The 19,441-nt window shown below is 42.5% G+C and overlaps 1 protein-coding gene across 1 annotated transcript in view; it reads left to right on the top strand.

The window, feature by feature from the left end:
* Positions 1 to 5,665: 5,665 nt before the first annotated feature.
* Positions 5,666 to 19,441, top strand: part of PALMD (palmdelphin) — a 49,756-nt gene continuing 35,980 nt past the window's right edge. Inside the window, exon 1 of the mRNA XM_041749162.1 lies at positions 5,666 to 5,848. Within this exon, the coding sequence (XP_041605096.1) occupies positions 5,804 to 5,848 (45 nt within the window). The 5' untranslated portion in view covers positions 5,666 to 5,803. The remainder of the gene's footprint in view (positions 5,849 to 19,441) is intronic.

Genomic DNA, 19,441 nt, shown 5'->3' with positions numbered 1-19,441 from the left:
CACGCGGCTCCATCCCAGGACCCTGGGATTATGACCTGAGCTAAAGGCAGACGCTTAAGCAGCTGAGCCACCCAGGTGGCCCTCTCTGGTTTTCAATCCAAAATCTCTAATCTAAGCTTCCCTTTTGTACTTAATTTGGAACCTACAACTTCTCATTCTTCTTTCCAATTTAGTGCTCACTAAAATCTTTTGGCTTCCTCCCTTTTAATCATTCCTATTGCTGTCACTTTGGGGTTTTTAAATATTTAAATTAGCACCGTAGGTACTATTCCCCTCACTTTGTCCTATGTCGTGGCCTCTGGATTCAGACCTTCTGAAAGACAGAAACCTGGGGATTTATCTCTTCAGAGCACTGGCAAATTTTTAGGCTCTTTCCACAGGCACTCACATTTCATGTCTCGTACCTTCCTACCTAATCTTTCCTTCTTCCTATATGTTCTGAAGAGTCAACAGTTTAATTTCCCTAAAATATGAATTGGATCTTTCGTCTCCCACTCCCCCTCTCCATTCTCCCTGAACATCAAATTCTATGTATGAATGTGTATTTCCATCTCTCTCTCTAATTCCTCGTTTGCCCCACATAAGATCATCTCCTTTCTGATCCTCTATCACATTATGTTTCCCTCCTTCTCACACTTTCTCACACTGAGAAATGGCTTTTAGATTCTGCTTTCTCCCAGCAGTGGCTTTCCTGCAACTCACGTTCATCTTTATCTTCTTCAACTCATGTCACATTTACTGCTTGTGCCCCCACACTACCACTACTCACTAGGCTATACTCTGGTGGTTCCAAACAGTGCCATAGGTAGCACTTTGTTTAATCATAATACGAGGACAGCGGTTTACTATTCTTCGTCCCTTACCTGTTTCTAGTATATGTCTTACATCTCCAACCAGATAGTGAATTCATTTTAAGAAACAGCACTGGCTCAGAATCTGTTATATCCCTTAACTCCTAACATAAGGTCAGGCCATCGATTTTAACTTCTAACCCTTGCCATCCTTATACACGTTGGCTGGCAAACAAAGTCTTCTGGTAAAATTAGTTTGACAAGAGATCTGGGAGCAGACACGTTCTATTGCATATCTGAATTTGGTCACGAATATATATGTAGTTAACAATTAATAATAACATAGATTATGCTGCATTGTGAACTATGGCTCTAGATATTTTGTGATCCTGCTGACTTTTAAGAGATATATTTTATAAATCTAGCTGAGGCTTCTTTCCTGAACTCCAAACTCATATATCCAATTTGTCCTCGACATCACCATGTGATAACTAATGAATATGTCCAAAACTGAGCTCTTGGTATCTGCCCTCTCTGTCAAAATAAAACTATTTCACCACTTCCCTATCTTGGTTGATGGCAAATTCCATTTGCTCAGGCCAAGAGTCATAGAGTTATCATGAATCTTCTCTTTCTCTCAAACTCCTTATCCAACGTCAGGAAATCCCGTTGGTTCCACTTTAAAATATATCCACAGTTCAACCAATTCCCAATACCCTCATGGCTATCACATTGGTTCAAGCTATCATTTCTCAACTGGATTCCAGCAATAGCATCCTACCAGTCTCCCTACTTCCATCCTTGCAAAACATGCTGGGTCACACCTCTTCTTTGCTCAAAATATCTCAATGGCTTCTCACCCTACACAGAATAAAAACAAAGTCCTTACAGTGTTCTGTAAGACCCTACAAGGATTGAGACCTGTTGCATTTTCAACCACCTCTGTTATCATTCCCTGCAGCACCTCCTGTCAAACCACAGTGGCCTTGTTCCTAAAACATGCCAGATAAAGTTCACCTTAGGGCATTTGCACAGACTTTGCCTGTTATGTTCTTCCCACTGGCATACTCGTGGCTAACCCCCACCCCTCCTTCAAGGCCTTATCTGAATACTCCCTTCTCATTCTAAATTCCAAATTGCAACCTTCCACAAGTTAGCAATCCTAATTCTCCTCTCTTGCTCTATTTTCTTTCCATTGCATTTATCACTGTGGCTGTCATAAAAATGTGCCCCCCAGACATCCAATTGCAAAAGCATAACCAATAAAGGGTCCCAGCTGTTGCACCCTGAAATCCATCCCTGGATTTGCATTAAGACCATGCCTCTCAGGGGCTACTCCTAACCAATGGGTGAGTATGGCAGAAATGCTCAAACAGGCTCCCCGGGAGACATGGGACCTCTCTGGTAGCTGGCTTTGGCTAGAGGATTTTTCCAGGATTTTTATTTATTTGTTTGTGTGTGTGTGTGTGTGTTTAAGAGAGAGAGCATGCATGGGGGGGGGGTGGCGCGGGCAGAGGGAGCAAGAGAGAGACTCAAGTAGACTAAGTGCTGAGCATGGAGCCTGTTGTTGCAGGGCTCAGTCTCATGACCCCGAGACCATGGCCTGAGCTGAAACCAAGCATCGGCCGCTTAACTGACTCAGCCACCCAGCACCCTAGCTCCAGGACTTTCTGATGGCCTTGCCAGTCTGCCTTAGGCTGTGCCACAGGTCAGGCTGTTTTCACTCAACTTTCTCTTCATTTATCCCTCACTTGAGCCAGACTTGTACCACAGTCTGACCACTCTCCCAGACTCCAACTCCAGCCCTCTTTGCCTACCTCCCTCATCTTCTCTCAGGGAGTCATTCTCCTAGTAAAATCTAATACTTTTAGCTCATCTTGCCAATTGTTTCCTCAGAAGACTCCAACTAACAGGACGCCTGGGTGGCTCAGAGGTTGAGCATCTGCCTTCGGCTCAGGGTGTGATCCTGGGTCCAGGGATCAACTCCCTGCAAGGATCCTGCTTCTCTCTCTGCCTGTGTCTCTGCCTCTCTCTGTGTGTCTCTCACGAATAAATAAAATCTTTAAAAAAAGAAGAAGAAGAAGACTCCAACTAACTTAATCATCTTCTTACATATTCTACTTTGTTTGCTTATTATGTTTATATTTCATTGCCTACCTGAAGAGAAATTCCAGAGAGCGGGAATTGTGCTCATCCTTGTATCCCAAACACCTAGCACCATGTGTGACATAAGTACTCAATAGACATGTGCAGAAAAAATAACTAACAAATGCTTTTTAAATATTAGCAACTATTAGTATTATCAACTAAATAAATGAATAAAGACATGATGATACCAATCAGTTGTCACAACTCTGCTCCCTGCTAAATTCCCTGGTCTTCTTATTTTATCGAAACCTGCCCTACACTAGAAAACCTTTGGGTTTTCCCATAGCAGAAATGAGATCCGAGTGGTAAATTGTTTTTAGGAAAAGATCCAGGCCAATAATTGGATAAGTGCCCATGTGTTCTGGGCTGCAAATCTGCAATTCTGACTGAGATATTTATCACTACCGCTCTCTTGTATTTAATTTCAGCCAGGACCTCCATACACAAAATCAAAAATTTTGAAGGTTTGATTTTTTTTAAGCTTGCGTAGCCATCCAATAACAACCAAACTTGGCCCATGCCTAATCAATCCTCCAAGTCTTTAGTTTCCCAAACCGTCTCCTTTGAGTATGTGTATGAACAAGGACAAACTACTCCCAAGTATGATTTCAGGCTCTTGAAACGTGGGTTTCACTCTGTGGTTGTGTAGCTCCACGTGACAACATGGAAAAATCTTTTCTCTCTAGGGCCACTAAGTTACTCTAGGGATTCCCAAGGAGTTCTGTCGAAGGGGTGTGCATCCAGATGTAAGCGTTCTGGGAGCTAGAGAGAAGAGGAGGCTGGGGTTCCTATTCTTTCTCACGAAGACTGATACAACCCTTCAGCCTGTGTCTCCCGTTGCCCCATTTCCTGGGTAGGCATCGATGAATGGCTATTGTAAAGTCAGTCCGCCAATCCTGGGTTTGCCATTCGTAGCTATGTGGCAAATTACAGCTCTGAGCCTCAGTTTCCTCATTTGTAAAATGAGGATAATAGCATCTATCTTCCAGCACCCTGTACCATAAATAGTATGTGAAGCATTTGTCTGTAGACAGTACTCAACAAATATTAGCCATTATTATTATGATCAACAATGCAAAGGAAACTAAACCATCTGGTCACTGTTTGGCTTGTCCTGTTAACCCGTTCAGCTGAATGCTGATTGGAAGGCACTCGATAGCAGCCGAACACATAAGGACAGGATAGATGGTAACTATGGTTTACTACATCAAAATTTAATCCAAGAAATCATGGAGGTAAGAAAACAAAATCAAGTGTAAAGCCTCCAGCCTCTGCTAAGAGTCTCACTGGGCTTGACTTTCTTTTTCTAAAGGGCAAGGGAACACCCACACGGTGTCAGGCTGCAGGAGTCCCAGAATGTCTGCTCACACTTTCAAAGGCCCGCTCCTTTCTCTCGCACAACTGGTGAGGTCAAAGTGGGCACCTTCCTGAAAGCCCAGGGTGGCATTTCTGAATGAGGTCCAAGAAAGAGCGGCGCCCGGGGCAAATCCCAGCCAAGAAACAACCGAGGGTGGTCCCCGTGGCTTAAAGCGCACTGAACCCTGTGGGGGGTGGAGGGGGGTGGAGAAGAGGAGAGAGGAGAGGAGGGGGGAGAGGAGGGGGAGAGGAGGGGGGAGAGGGAGGGGGGAGGAGGGGGAAGAGGAAGGGGGAGAGGAACGGGAGAGGAGGGGGGAGAGGAGGGGGAGAGGAGGGGGGAGAGGAGGGGGGAGAGGAAGGGGAGAGGAGGTGGGAGAGGAGGGGGTAGAGGAGGGGGCGGGGCGGAGGAGGGAGAGAAGAGGGCAGAGGGGGGAGACAGGAGGGGAGAGGGGGGAGACAGGAGGGTGGAGGGGGGAGAGAGGAGGGAGGAGGGGGCAGAGGGGGGAGAGAGGAGGGGGGAGAGGAGGGGGAGAGGAGGGGGGAGAGGGAGGGGGGAGGAGGGGGAAGAGGAAGGGGGAGAGGAACGGGAGAGGAGGGGGGAGAGGAGGGGGAGAGGAGGGGGGAGAGGAGGGGGGAGAGGAAGGGGAGAGGAGGTGGGAGAGGAGGGGGTAGAGGAGGGGGCGGGGCGGAGGAGGGAGAGAAGAGGGCAGAGGGGGGAGACAGGAGGGGAGAGGGGGGAGACAGGAGGGTGGAGGGGGGAGAGAGGAGGGAGGAGGGGGCAGAGGGGGGAGAGAGGAGAGGAGAGAAGAGGGCGGGGGGGGGGGGAGAGGAGGGGAGAGAGGAGGGGAGGGCGGAGGGAGGAGAGAGGAGGGGGGAGAGGAGAGCGGGGGAGAGGAGGGGAGGAGGGCGGGGGGAGAGGAGGGGAGGGGAGGAGGGCGGGGGGGAGAGGAGAGGAGAGAGGAGGGGGGAGAGGAGAGCGGGGGAGAGGAGGGGAGGAGGGCGGGGGGAGAGGAGGGGAGGGGAGGAGGGCGGGGGAGAGGAGGGGAGAGGAGGGCGGAGGGGGGGCAGCGCAGGTTCGCAGCGGCGGTCGCTCCTGACCCTGAAGACCGCAGCGCTGGCCCGCGGCGCCGGCGGGGGGCGGGGGGCGGGGCGGGCGCGGACCACCTGATGTCCGCTCACCTCCCGACGAGGCTCTGAACTCGCCGCACAGTCTCGGATCCGGCGGCCGGCGCGGCTGCGGGGGGTGCAGCTGGGGCGGGCGCCGGGGAGCTCGGCGCAGGCCCCCGGACACCAACGAGCGGGCGAGGCCGGGGCCGCGGGGCGCACCCCCCGCCCCCAGCGGCCCCGAAGCAGCCGCGGCCGCGCACCGCCCCAGTCGCCGCCCCGCGCTCGCGCTCGCGCTGCAGGTGCCGCCGCCGCCCCCGCCCCGCCCGCCCGCCGCACCTCGGGGCCCGGCCTCCCCGCGGAGCCTCTGCTGCGCCGCCGCCTCGGACGCCCGACGCGCCGCAATGGACGAGGCCGCGCTGGTGAGGGAGAGGCTCCAGGCCATCACGGTAAGCGCGGCCCCGCCCGGCTGCCCGCGCCCCGACCCCCGCGCCCCGCGCCCCGACCCCCGCGCCCCTGGGCCCGCTCCCCCGCTCCCCCGCTCCCCGCGCTCCCCCGCTCCCCGCCCGAGCGAGCCCACGTCTGAAAGGGCACGGGGGGAGGTCGCTGTCCCCCACCTTCTCGGCCCTAGAGTGCAGGGCTCTTCTTCACCGGTCTTTGCCGGGCGGGGAGACGAAAAAGCAGATCCTCGACTTAGAAACTTTTTAAAACCGTGAATAATGCACCAGAAAGTGACAGTCTTGTAAAAGGGGCGGGCGCGGGGGGGGGGGGGGGCTGAAAAGAAATGAAACAACTAGAAACTTTTTATTTGCAGCGGGGCGGTAGGCTCCGGGGAGCTCCCAGATCAAAATGAATGTGGTGGTACTTAAACTAAGCATCAGCAAGACCAAAGTAGGTAAAAGCACGTATCGGATTCATTCTTAGGTATCGGTTTTCAGCAGAGTCATAAACTGAGTAGGATCCTGATGAGGGAAGGCGGTGCGTGCGATGCGATGGATTTGGGAAAATATCTCGTTAATGCCGGGAAGGAAAAGAGTTTTTTGTTTTTTTTTTTTTTTTTTTTTAATGTTTGTCCCGGGAAAGAATCAAAGCAAGAAATAAACTGCTTTCCTTAAGTGACCCAGCTTTTTTTTTTTTTTTTTTTTAATTTTCTAAAATCCTGTATTTGGCAGTAACCTGGAAGTCTGTGGCACAGTCATTTACGATTAGCTACAATTTGTGAAATGATTTTTTAAAAACTTGGAAATCCGCATCCCAGTTTCTCAGTATTTTCTGCCACTGACATTAGCTGTCAAGAAGAAATGAGGACTTTTTAAAAACGGATGCTGAATCAGGGTGGGTAGGAGGATTTTATTCTCTGCTCTTCTAATTCCCCCAGCATAAATAATAATGCTAATCCAAATTTAGAATTTTGACTAAATGGATACAATGACTTTAGTTCCACGCACAAAGGATTCAATAATTTGAAACATTTTCTCAGCCAATAGTAAGGAACCAGAGGCCAGAAGTCCATCAATAAAGGCTGGCACTTTTCCATAAGACAATGCTTTTGAAATGTCTGACTTCTAATTAGTACATTTTCCTGTCTTCAGAAAAAACTCTGCTTCGGACTATTGTTTGTTTTGTGTTGTTCTTTTCTCTCTCTCTTTTTTTTTTTTTTTGTCTTTAAACTCAGCCACCGTTTCAGCTGTCAGGCTTTAAGGGACAGGAACTGGGCTCCGCTCTGTTGTTTTTGGCATGGGCCTTTTGCATTACAGCTGTTGTTTAAAGGTTACTTTATTACACTGTGTGAGTTGTGTGGGCACAGGCCGGGCCTTTGCTTCTACCTCCTAATTTACTAAACTAAGTCATGTAGCTGGTGAAATAGGCAACAAGCACCCCTTCTCCATTTTCCTTCTGGAATTGTAGCACACACTTATTAAAGCCCTCATTAGCTCCAGGGCACCTTATAACTCCTACTGAGCCCGCACAAGGTCTAAAGCTATGACTACATGCAGTTACTCAGGAAGCCTAGGAGTTTTCGCAGAGGGTTCCAGATGCAAATAGAGGTAGAAGAGGCTTGACACCTTACAAGCAGGCAGGAGAGTAAGGTTCCTGAATATACTGGGGTATGCTTTTTCTGATGATTAACACACATACACACACACACCTACTGTTTGAATTATTCCATTAGCCTGAACATATCCCATTAGAAGGAATTAAACAAATCTCCAAAATAAGATCACAAAGTAATTCTCTCTTGGAAGTAGTATGTTTCTATGAAGATTACTGGGGGCGGGGGGGGGGGGGATGGGAAAAAAGTTTATGGGAATAAATTCACACTGGCCTCCACCTCACCAGGCTAAGCCCAATCACATTTGTCACAACCTAGAGGGGAAAATGGAGCAGTGGTGTGTCCATGGAAACAACACATCCACTCATCTGCTAGACACCCCGGGAGATGCCAGCTTTCTCCACCCTTGCTTTACCAGGAAGCTACCTCACCCCTTCCTATCTCCCCTGAGAAAATGAAAACAGACAGTATCCAGAGAATTCGCTGGGACTGTTTCATTTGGGAAGTACTTAAAATCTTCAAAATCGCTGACCTAAACTAAAACTCGGACACAGTCTTCTCATTTTGACTGTTTTCCTCCTATTTCCTTACACTGAAACAATGTTTGTATAGTTCAGAAACAAAATCATTAGACTTTTTTCAATGTACCCAAACACAGCAAAACAAACTTCTTACACTCTCAGATCTATTTGATTTTTATATTAAAATGTGCTCCTCCATTTCCTGATCTTCACCGTCGTATTTATATTACCTGGTTTTGAGTGTCCAAGCAGTCATTATTTCCATTGCAAGGAGTCAAAAAAACAAATATCTGTCTGTGTCTATAACTTGACAGAACCAAGTACCAGTCTTTTCCATAAGACAATGATTTTGAAATGTATAACTTCTAATTATGATCTGTTCCTCTAAAAAAAATAGATTAAACTCAACAAGGAGATGCACTGTGGCATTTAGGCTCTCAGACTGAAAACCAATACTGTAATTGTGTCATTCATTTCTCACATCACTAAATTGAATTTTAGATTGTCAGAAGTCTTCCCAAAGAGTCAAAGAGAATAAAGAAAAAAATTATGAAAGTACACAGAAAATGATTATATAAAAGACAGTATATCAGTTTGGGTACACCAAATATGGATTCTGTTTGGTACGCTTATTCTCACGTTTTCCTTTTTTTACCTTATCCAAGTACCAGCTCTTCCTTCACTGAATTAATCGTCAAAGTATCTTTTAGCCAAAGAGTTCAGTTTTCAGCTGTTACTCAAAAACAGGGCTGCTTCAAGTTGACTAGATGAAAAGTATCTTGAGACTCTTTTCGAGTTAGTACATATTTTAATGAATAGTTGTTTTTTAAAGATTTTATTTATTTATTCATGAGAGAGAGAGAGCGAGGCAGAGACACAGGCAGAGGGAGAAGCAGGCTCCATGCAGGGAGCCCGATGGGAGACTCGATCCCGGGTCTCCAGGATCACGCCCTGGGCCAAAGGCAGCGCTAAACCACTGAGCCACCTGGGCTGCCCGAATAGTCAGTTTTTATACAAAAGAAGAACTATTAAAGTAGACTGGTAATTTGAAATTCACTTTTAATGTTACTGGAATATATGACACCAATATTTCCCACATCCTCAGGAAGAGTGAAATGAAGAACTGACAGTTCTCCCCACAAAACTCTTCTCTAGAAGGAAATTTGGCCCACAGTAAAAACCAGTGAAAAGACCAGATGAATTCCCCAAAGAAATAGAAAGATCACCTTAGGATTAGTAATATTCCATAAGCTCTTGACATCCTTCCTCCTCCACGAGGAACACATTATCTTATCTCGTTTCCCACTATGACCTTAGAAAATACTGTTCCTAATAACATGGGGACATACAGACATAGAAAATTCCTAGACCTTAAACTGGCCAGAGATCATAAAAATACCACTGTTTGGCAGCTGACCCTAGGAGAATTCTGAGAACGAGAATCAATTTTTCAGAGAACAGACCCAGCTGGGGGGTAAGAATAAAGGTAACATTTTTATTCCCATCAAGGTTTATCTTTAATTATTAGGAATGTGTGCTATCAACTCATTCCCTCATTCCTTTATTCAATTAATGGTTATTGAGCACCAACCATGTGCCAAGCCTTATATATTTAAATGAAAAGAAGTGAACTAAGAGGAATCAGGAGGAGGATGGGAGTGGGGGGGGGGGGCGGTGGATCATAGTGGTGTTGGCAGGATGGACCTCACAGAGAGGGTGACACTTAAGCATAGATGTGAAGGAGGTGAGCTCTGTCAAAATTTAGACAACAGTAATAATCACAACAACAAGCACCTGCCTAGAACTGACTCCCATTTGGAAGAGAGCCATATAAAGTCCTGACACTGGAATCTGAGCAACAGAGCCAGATTTGCCCGCCAAAGCTGCTCGTGACGCAAAATAATAAGGAGCTCTCACATTTCCCGAGATCCACTCCCTATTTCTTTCCACTCCCAAAGAATTTTTTCTAGACTTGTAAACATGGGAATTGGGGAGGCAGCAAATTCTTTGCACAAAACAGAAATCTACCCCATACAAAGACCAATATTCAAACAATGACAAACACACCCAGGTTCTAGTTATTTCTTCAGCATGCGTTGCCTGTCACCACACACTGCACTTCATCTTGTGCCCTTTTTGTCACTATCTGGGATCTTCCAGCCGTTAATAAGACAGTTGATGGCCTCAGGGCAGGATCTGCTATATAATTTATGGGGCCAGTACACAATGAAAATGTGGGGATACTTGTTCAAAAAGCATTCGAAATATCAACATGGCAACAGCACAGCATTAAATGAAGTGCTGGACCCTTTCCATCGTGGTGCCAAGTATGTCTTCAGAGGTCACCTGCCCAGGAGACCAGTCCTGCTTCTGCTTCCAGGCCAGCCGTGATTCATTCTACCAGTACAGACGGGAGAGTGGAAATGAGAGCAAGTAACCCGGATCTTTACTAATAGTATAACCTCACGTGTGTTTGGATCATTGAATTATTTAGAGTTCTAAGGACTTCTTAAAATAATAATGGCTAGAAGAACACATAAGGCACCACTGTTCCAAAGTACCTCCTGGTTAAGAGAGTTGCAGGAAGAACTTCTAATTTGTCGTGAGAATCTAAAGACATTCACATAACAATGGTACATGGAGATGTAGGAATCTCCTAAATAAAGAAGTCTTGTGCTAGAATATTCAAACAATAAAGCCTCTGCACAATTTTCCACAGTGCCATACTGAGATTGCATGTTTCTTCCAGAGAGGGAAGGATTTCTTCAAACAAAATGTGCTGTACCACATTTCTTTGCCAAGCATAACAGCCCACCCACAAAGGAGAGCATGTGATGAGGTATAATAATTTTGATAGTTATTAAGGAAACTGCTTTTTGATAACAGGGCGAGGTTTTTCCAGTGTGCTACAGAATGATAATGCTACTTTGCAAAGACCTCTACTGACAAGGATCCCCAGGAACTTTCTAAATATTACCGGATGGTTAAAAAACAAAAGCTGCTTCTTTACAAACCTCTGACTGAAATAAATCAGAGTCTAAGCACTGAAGTCTAATTAGAGTGTAAACAAGTGCAGCATATTTTGGCTAAAACTCAAACAGGGCTTCCACTTCCTCATCTCCAGTCTCAAACTACCTAGCTTCTCTTAAAATACAAATATTTTAGCTCATTTCAGCGACAGTGATGGCATGTTGGGAAGAGGCTCCCTAACAACTTACTGCCTCAGCAAGTTCCCTCACTAGGAACCCTGTGGGATGTCTACTCTCCTAAGACACAGTAGGAGCAGTTTGAGTGAGATCTCTATTTACAATTTTTCCATAAAACCCCAGTGACTGAGTGGATTCAGTCAAGCCCTTGAAGACATGGAACCAAGCTCTGAATGGAAATTAAAAAATGGTTCCTGTCCTAAGCACCCAGTTTTCCACGTGTGATTGACGGAAGGGTGTAACATATTAAAATGAGTTACAACTGCTACTCAGAATCAGCCTATGCTCACAGGCCTAGAACATGAGGGATATCTCTTATCAAAGAATTCCAAGATTAATAACAATAATACCAGCACCTATTCTTTTTTTAAGATTTCTTATTTATTTATTTATTTATTTATTAATAAATAATGTGTGTGAGAGACACAGAGAGAGAGAGAGAGAGGCAGAGACACAGGCAGAGGGAGAAGCAGGCTCCATACAGGGAGCCTGATGTGGGACTTGATTCCAGGGCTCCAGGAACATGCCCTGGGTGGAAGGCGGCACTAAACTGCTGAGCCACAGGGATCCCCCAGCACCTATTCTTACATGACACTTAGGTTTTAAAATTTATATATTATAGATAGATAGATAGATAGATAGATAGATAGATAGATAGATAGATAGATAAAACTTTCACATCGTATCTCACTTGTCCAAATATCCTATGAGTATTTGCAAAAGCAGATATCACCATCTCTCTTGTGTAGGTAGGATACCTAAGACCATGAAGTTAAGGGATTAGTTAAATGGCACAACTCAAGTCAATTCTTCTGCTTGTCAGACTCTCTGACCACAGCATCACAATAAATTCTAAGAAAACATCAAAACCACAAACCTCACCCCATTTAGAACTTCCTCTGTGGTTCACCCTTAATAGAGTTTGAAGTGGAGCAAAGAGAAGAATCTGTGGAAGTTCTGCTTCACTTAACCACATTTTCTAACCCAAACCATTCCTTCAGCCATTACGATCTCCTCTGCTTTCTCCAGTCCCCGGGGAGTAGAGGTGAGAAAAGAAAATGTGATGCCATTTCAGAAGCATTTGTAATTGCTTCAACAGAGCGAGGGCAGCATCATTTCCCAGAGCATCGCATACTCTAAGTCTTTACAACCACTTCCATTACATGGTCTCCTCCCTCCAGCCAGGATTTCTTAAGGCAGGGACATCACTGCAACTCACACAGCTCCCCAGCACGGAGTTCAACACTAGTTGGGATGGGCACACACACACACACACACACACACACACACACATATACACACAAAACCATCATGAGTGAGTAAACAAATGAATACCATCAAGCTGAAAAGATTTTTTTCACTGAAGACCACAACCAAGTTTATCATCACCCCTTGATTATTCAGGGATTTGTTTTGTGTTTGTTCTTTATCCTTGTTTTGTTTTGTTACTGTGCATTAGAACAAATAAGAAAGGACAGACAAAAGAATAAACGAGTAGCACACAAACTGAGTTGTATTTTGAGATGTGTCAGAATTTGTTGTCAGGCTAGGAAAGAAGACTACGTTACTGGATAAAGGAGGTTTGGAAAATGTGTGCTTTTTTAATTCACTCCATAAACAGTAGTGATAACCACATCCAATTCCCATAGATTACTTAAGAATTCAGGTTCTGAGAACAAAGATGAAGAAATAATCATAGAACCAAGAGAAAACCTAGAGATTTCCCATTCTAACAGAAGACTACCCACATTCCCATCCTCGCTATGCCATGATTCAAAGATGCTCACCCAGCTTCTCCTCCAAACTTCCAACATCAGGTATATCCATACCTCCCCCAATACCCTCTTCCATTTGAGAACAGCCATCTGTGTTAAGAGTTGTGATATACCATGCCAGAATCTAGTTTCTTTCAAGTCCCACCCATTCATCATGACTCCAGCCACTGAAGCCATAAGGCTTTATTTTCTTGAATTCGATCACTGCTCATATCACAGGCTCACTCTAGACACTTTGAAATGTCAGCGTCACTCTTAAAATTTGGTGCTCAGAGTGGAACAGAACACTCTGACCCATGCAGAGTGCTTAGTGCTATAACATCAGTTGTTTGGGGAGCTGTATTTCTACTGACAAGCTTGAGAAGGGATAAGGGGTGGTATAAAAAGCATCATTCATAGAGTTATAGAAAATTAAGTTCAATATCAATTCCAACACTGGACCAGCAATGCGACTTGGGGAAATTAACAAACTCTCTGGGCCTCAGCTTCAGTGTTAGAATAAACATTAACTTGAAAAGTCAGTAGCCAGATACACAAAAATTTATAGCTTTCTGAAAAAACAATGATTAGTCAGAAAATGTAATGGGAAAATATCTCATTCCTAATGGCTACAAAGTTTTTTAAAAAACTGTTAAAAGCTAAAAGTATTCCTACTTAGGGAATATGCAGATTTATACAAAAAACTTTTACATTTTTTATACCCACTAAGGTAAGGAAATACACAGAATTTATATAATGAAACTACTAAGCAATATATGTGTCTAGGGAAGCACAACATTCCTTGAAGTGAAGCCTGAATACAAAAAAGTTGTCATGCTTTTCCAAATTTATTTTATGTTTAATGCAATTCCAATCAAAATCCTCTAAGAAGGCTTTCTTGTTCACTGCTGAGGGCAACACGAAATTGCTAAACGGGACAATTTGGCAATTGGTAAAAGAAAACTCAAAAATAGTTTTATCCGGGATCCCTGGGTGGCGCAGCGGTTTGGCGCCTGCCTTTGGCCCCGGGGCGCGATCCTGGAGACCCGGGATCGAATCCCACATCGGGCTCCCGGTGCATAGAGCCTGCTTCTCCCTCTGCCTGTGTCTCTGCCTCTCTCTCTCTCTCTCTCTCTCTGTGTGACTATCATGAATAAATAAATAAAATCTTTAAAAAAAAATAGTTTTATCCTTTGTCTTAGAATTTCATTAACAAGGAACTTCTACTAAAGAAAAACAAGACTTGCACTGAAATATGTGTTCCTAAGATGTTCATAACATACCAAAATCATTTCTTATATTACAAAAGTGGAAGCAAACTCAGTGTCTAAAAACAGAAATTTAGCTGAGTAAATAAGGGCAATGTGTGTATGTACATATATAATATATATGTATATATTACATGTAATGGAATAATGGGCATCCATTAAAAATAATTTGGAAGACTAATGATATGACATTATATTCATGATATATTCAAAAAATAAGTCAGACTAATATGTAAAAAAACACTTCCAATTTTATATGAGCTGTAATATATCATGCAGATATAAATCATATATAACAGTATTGATCTGTGATTATCTCTGGATAATGATCATTACTATTAGGAGTAACTTAAAATTCTATCAGGATATGTGGTTTTTTGTTTGGTTGGATGTTTGCTTGTTTGGGTTTTTTGTTTGGTGGGGACTAAGATGGATAAGGAATTGCTTAGGTTTTCAATTTCGTTTCTATAGGAATTTAACTAAACAACTCCAAAGTCCAAGTGAAAAAAAAATTACTGCTACTAATTAAGACGTTTTGGGCAAGAGCAATAAAGGAAAACTTGACCAATAAAATGTTCATTTACCTCATCGGCGCATTATCTAAACTATGTAATATGAGTGCCAAAACCAATAATTAAAGAAACTATGCAGGTTATCCAGAACCAGACCCTAATGTACATAAAAAAGTAGTAAATGATAAAAGTCAGTAAATGATAAAATGAACAGATTTTTACAAAGTAAATCAATAGGAAGGAATTCTTTGATAAAGCTTCAGATTAGCCAAAAATTTAGGAAAAAAATATTAGATCCTTAGTACTTACCATAAACCAAATCAATTTAGCTGGATTACAGAGGCTTTAAAAAAATCTTTAGGAAATTGGAAGAAAATATGGCTGAATAATTACTGTATCTCAGATGATAAAGATATTAAAAACACCAAGGCAATAGAGAAAAAAATACTTTCAGTACTTCTAAACACAACCTAAATAAAGTTGAAAGACAAATAAGAAAATTATTTGCAACTAACATGACAAACAAAAGGTTACTATTCCTAATTCAAAGAGCTCTTACACATTGATAAGTAATTAATAGGTTTTACAGAAAAATGGGTAGACATCACAAACAGGCAATTTAAAAAATAATTGATAAGATAGCTGAGAAAATTATGAATTATATTTGACCACACTAATCTCAGAAATCTCATTAAGACATTAAAATAAGGTACTATTTGCCTTATTCACATTGATAAAGGATCTTTCACTTGCAACATTCATAATCAGTAAGGGTGAGGTGATGGACACTTACGGAGAAATATAAGTTCAAACAGCTTTGCATTGAAGTCTTTTTAGCACTCTCTACTAAGAATTTTTAAAACATCCCTACTCCTACGTAACTAACTTCTATGGACCTGTCTTGAAGAAATAATCAGAGGAAAGAGGAAATTTACATATAAGGAACTTCATCACACAACTACTTAGAATAGCAAAAGATTCAAACAGCCTAAGGGACAGGCAAAGAGACTGATTAAGCAAATTACGACGTCCTGAATAAAATTTAATATTTTAATTAACAAGATTTAATAAAATAAATGCTCATGATACAATATTCAGCACAAAAGATGGAAGGCAAAACTGAGTGGGGACCCCTCGTGTGGTTTGCACGTGTGTTTATAAAGGGTACACAGTATGGTTTGGGTGTACTGAACAAAGAATGGAATAAAATGCACCGAAACATGGACAGTAGTTAATTCTAAAGCAGTGGGAAATCTAAAGAGATTTTTATCTTTTTCTTTAAAGTTGTCTGGATTTTTTTAATCCTCTACAATTAACAAAGTTCCATAGTTTACATTTAGTAAGAAAAAAAAGCAATAATTGGGATCCAGCATTCCTAATAGACAAGGTATTTCAAAATCTTGATTTGGTCATCTTTTATTCATTGACTCCTAAACCTAGCTATTCTCTAAAGTTACCTGGAGCAGTTTCTAACAATAAATCTTCCAGCCCACCCTTACTTCACCCTCAAAATTCTGAGTCAGAAAGTTACCTCAGTACATTTATGTTTATTTGTTTATGGTTTAATTTTAGTTTTCTCTCTTCTTACAGCGCATTGTTCTTTTTTTTAATGTTAAGACAATCACTTTCAACTATATTTTTTTTCCTGTTTGAATTTACACAAATTTCTGAAAGAAAAAAATAAGAAACTTCATCCAAAGCCATGCTAAAACAAAGGTATACTGAATTCCCACGATGTAGATATCTTCATTTCTCAATTTCCTTACCTACCTAGTGGGGATAAACGTGGTCCCTATTTCAGAGACATTTGGGGAAAGATTAAATGAGTTGATACATTTCAGTGCTTGAATAGTTCCTGACTCACAAAAAGTTCCCAGTAAATGTTAGCTATCGTTGCAACCACCAGAATCTTCATCACCTGCAGATCTAGGAAGATTAAGTGAAAGAAATAAAGGAAAAAAAAAAAAAAAAGAAATAAAGGTAGTTTTAAAAGCTTCATTTTTGATCACCGAATGTTATCTCCTAGACATTGTTCGTTTAAATACAACATTGTTTAATAATTCATTCTATGACTGCCAGAGATTAACCAGGAAATTCACCAGTCTTTAAATATTCATGATTCCCCTTAGTTCCTCTTCCAAAAATGGGGGCATTTGCCACTTTCAGGCTTTGGGGAACTTTTCACTCAAGATTCCAAGGTTACTTGACAATAATTTTCTGTTACGTTCAAGCACCTGGGTGGTTCAGCAGGTTGAGCGTGGGACTCTTGATTTGCGCTCAAGTCATGATCTCGGGGTTGTGAGATCGAGCCCCACCTCAAGGCTCCGTGCTGGGTGTGGAGGCTGCTTAAGATTCTCTCCCTCCCCTCCCCTACCCCTCCCTGCTCACTCTCTCTCTAAAAATAATAATAATACTTTTCTGTCATGTCAATAAATTTTTCTACTCTCTGAAATGAAACCCATCAGAATCTGAGCAGCTCTATCTTCAGTGCTCTATTTCCTCTTGTGCTTCAATTTTCTTTTAAACTCACTTGTCCTACCCTCTCCAAGATTAAGGATTATTCTCCTTAGTCAAAAATATGGAAGCAAAATAAAAATGGAATAGTTCTATTTTCATCATGTTGCTATAATACCGCATATCTCAGTTGTCCAATGATTGCCTTTACCTTTCTGCTCTCAACATAAGTATATATAATTATCTATACACTCATGCTTTTTGTGCCCTCGGTGTTTTTCACATGCTTCTCATCTTGACATCCCCTGGATTTTTTTTTTACCTTTATTTACACTGTTACAGGTAGGTACCACCTGTTTATCTTCATTCTTGGTTTCATGAGCTCATTGGAGAGCTCCCAGTGATACCAAACTATTTGGTTTGGTTTTGCTTATAGTAGTGCTTTTTTCTTCTTACCTGAGATCATCTGTAATTGTGTAGCCATGTTTCCACTTCTAAACTGCCCAGGCAAAAAAATAAATAAATAAAAATAAAAAAAAAATAAAAAAAAATAAAAAAAAAAATAAACTGCCCAGGCTTCGAGGTCTGTCTTCCCTCTTGAAATGCTTGTCCCTTTTCCAAGAATTTTTTTTAAGAAGTTTTCAAGAATTTTAGAAACCTAGTTTCCGTGAAATCTAGTAAACCTCTAACTATGCCCGGGATTCTTTCCTAGAAATAGTGTGTTAGCACATCCCTTTCTTTCCAGGTTACTGTTATTTGCACATCACCAAGAAGTTCTGTATTGCTGGTAGTACTTAGATACAAATAAGCAGCTGCTTTTACTGTTCTTTGGAGACCTCAAGCAATGAAAATGTCAGCAAAGCTAGTCATGAAATTTTAAGATAAGCTTCTAGCAGAATGAATCTGAAACAATTTGACTAATCGAATTAGCCTAATTCTGTTGCCAAGTTCTATTATAAATAATATCTGATTGACCCCAAAATAAAATGCCATATGGATTCCTTTCCTCTTGTACCCCTTCAATGTAGGTGCTTCATGAAGGATCTGTCCTTAGCTCTCCTCTTTTCATAAACATGTCCCCAGTCATGTTCTACCAGTCTTCTGACTTCAGCCATTCCTTCTGAAACTCACACAACCTTGTCTCTAGCTCTGACCCCTCATCTCCAACCAGTGTTTCACCTGCCCACCAAATAACTCCATCTGGTTGTCCCAAAGACATCTCAAACTTAGTGTGAATCCATAATCTCCCCTACCAAATTCTTTCTCTCTTCTCTTGAATTTCTTGTGTCTCTTGGCAATTCTGCTCTACCTAAGCATAAAAGCCCTGTACTCACATTTGGCCCCTTCCTCTCCCACATACACGTCACCAGTTGCCAAGTCCTACCAATTTTAACTCCTTGTATCTCTGACATTCCCACCCTCTGCTACCCCTTGCTCAAGCTCTCTTGGTGTTATGTATGACTCATAGCCTAACTGATCATCCCCCATTCAAGTGTTCCTCCTTCAAAGTCTATTACACAGGCTACATTAAATTTCTTAAAACATGGTTTTAGCTCTATTAATCCTCTCAACACTTTCCCTTGCTTTCCATCCCAATACATAGTAAATTCCAAACCCCTTGCCCTGCCATTCAGAATTTTTTTTATTGAAGACTTATTCTCATCCTGTTTTCCCTATTTTATTTCCCCTACTTGTGTGACAACTAGGATTCCAGAATCACTGTTCTAAATAATGTCCCAATTTTCTGCTTCCAGGTCTTTGTTCACATGGAGCCTGTAACTTCAATACCCTTTCTCCCCACTCGCCTGCTCCCCAGCAACTATCTAACATACTCTATTCAAATGCTATGTCAGAGCCTCTCCCACCCACATCAGCTAGATACAACTGCTTCCTATCTCCCCTCAACTCTCATAGAACCTTCTTTTGTGCCTCAGGAATGACATTTATCACTTTCTTAGACTATATAATTACGAGGATGGTTTTCTTTCTCTATGAGAATGTAAATTTCTTTTTTTTTTAAGATTTTATTTATTTATTCATGAGAGACACAGAGAGAGAGAGATAGGCAGAGACACAGGCAGAGGGAGAAGCAGTCTCCATGCGGGGAGCCCGACGCAGGACTCGACCCCGGGTCTCCAAGATCATGCCCTGGGCTGAAGGCGGTGCTAAACCACTGAGCCACCTGGGCTGCCCAAGAATGTAAATTTCTTGATGAAAGTATCTACTTCTGAATAATTTTTAAACATTGCACAACACCTTGAACACAGCATTTGT

The sequence above is a fragment of the Vulpes lagopus genome, chromosome 3 (genome assembly GCF_018345385.1).
Source record: "Vulpes lagopus strain Blue_001 chromosome 3, ASM1834538v1, whole genome shotgun sequence".
Taxonomy (NCBI): Eukaryota; Metazoa; Chordata; class Mammalia; order Carnivora; family Canidae; genus Vulpes; species Vulpes lagopus.
Note: the sequence above shows the minus strand (reverse complement) of the source record. Positions and strands in the feature narration are given on the sequence as shown.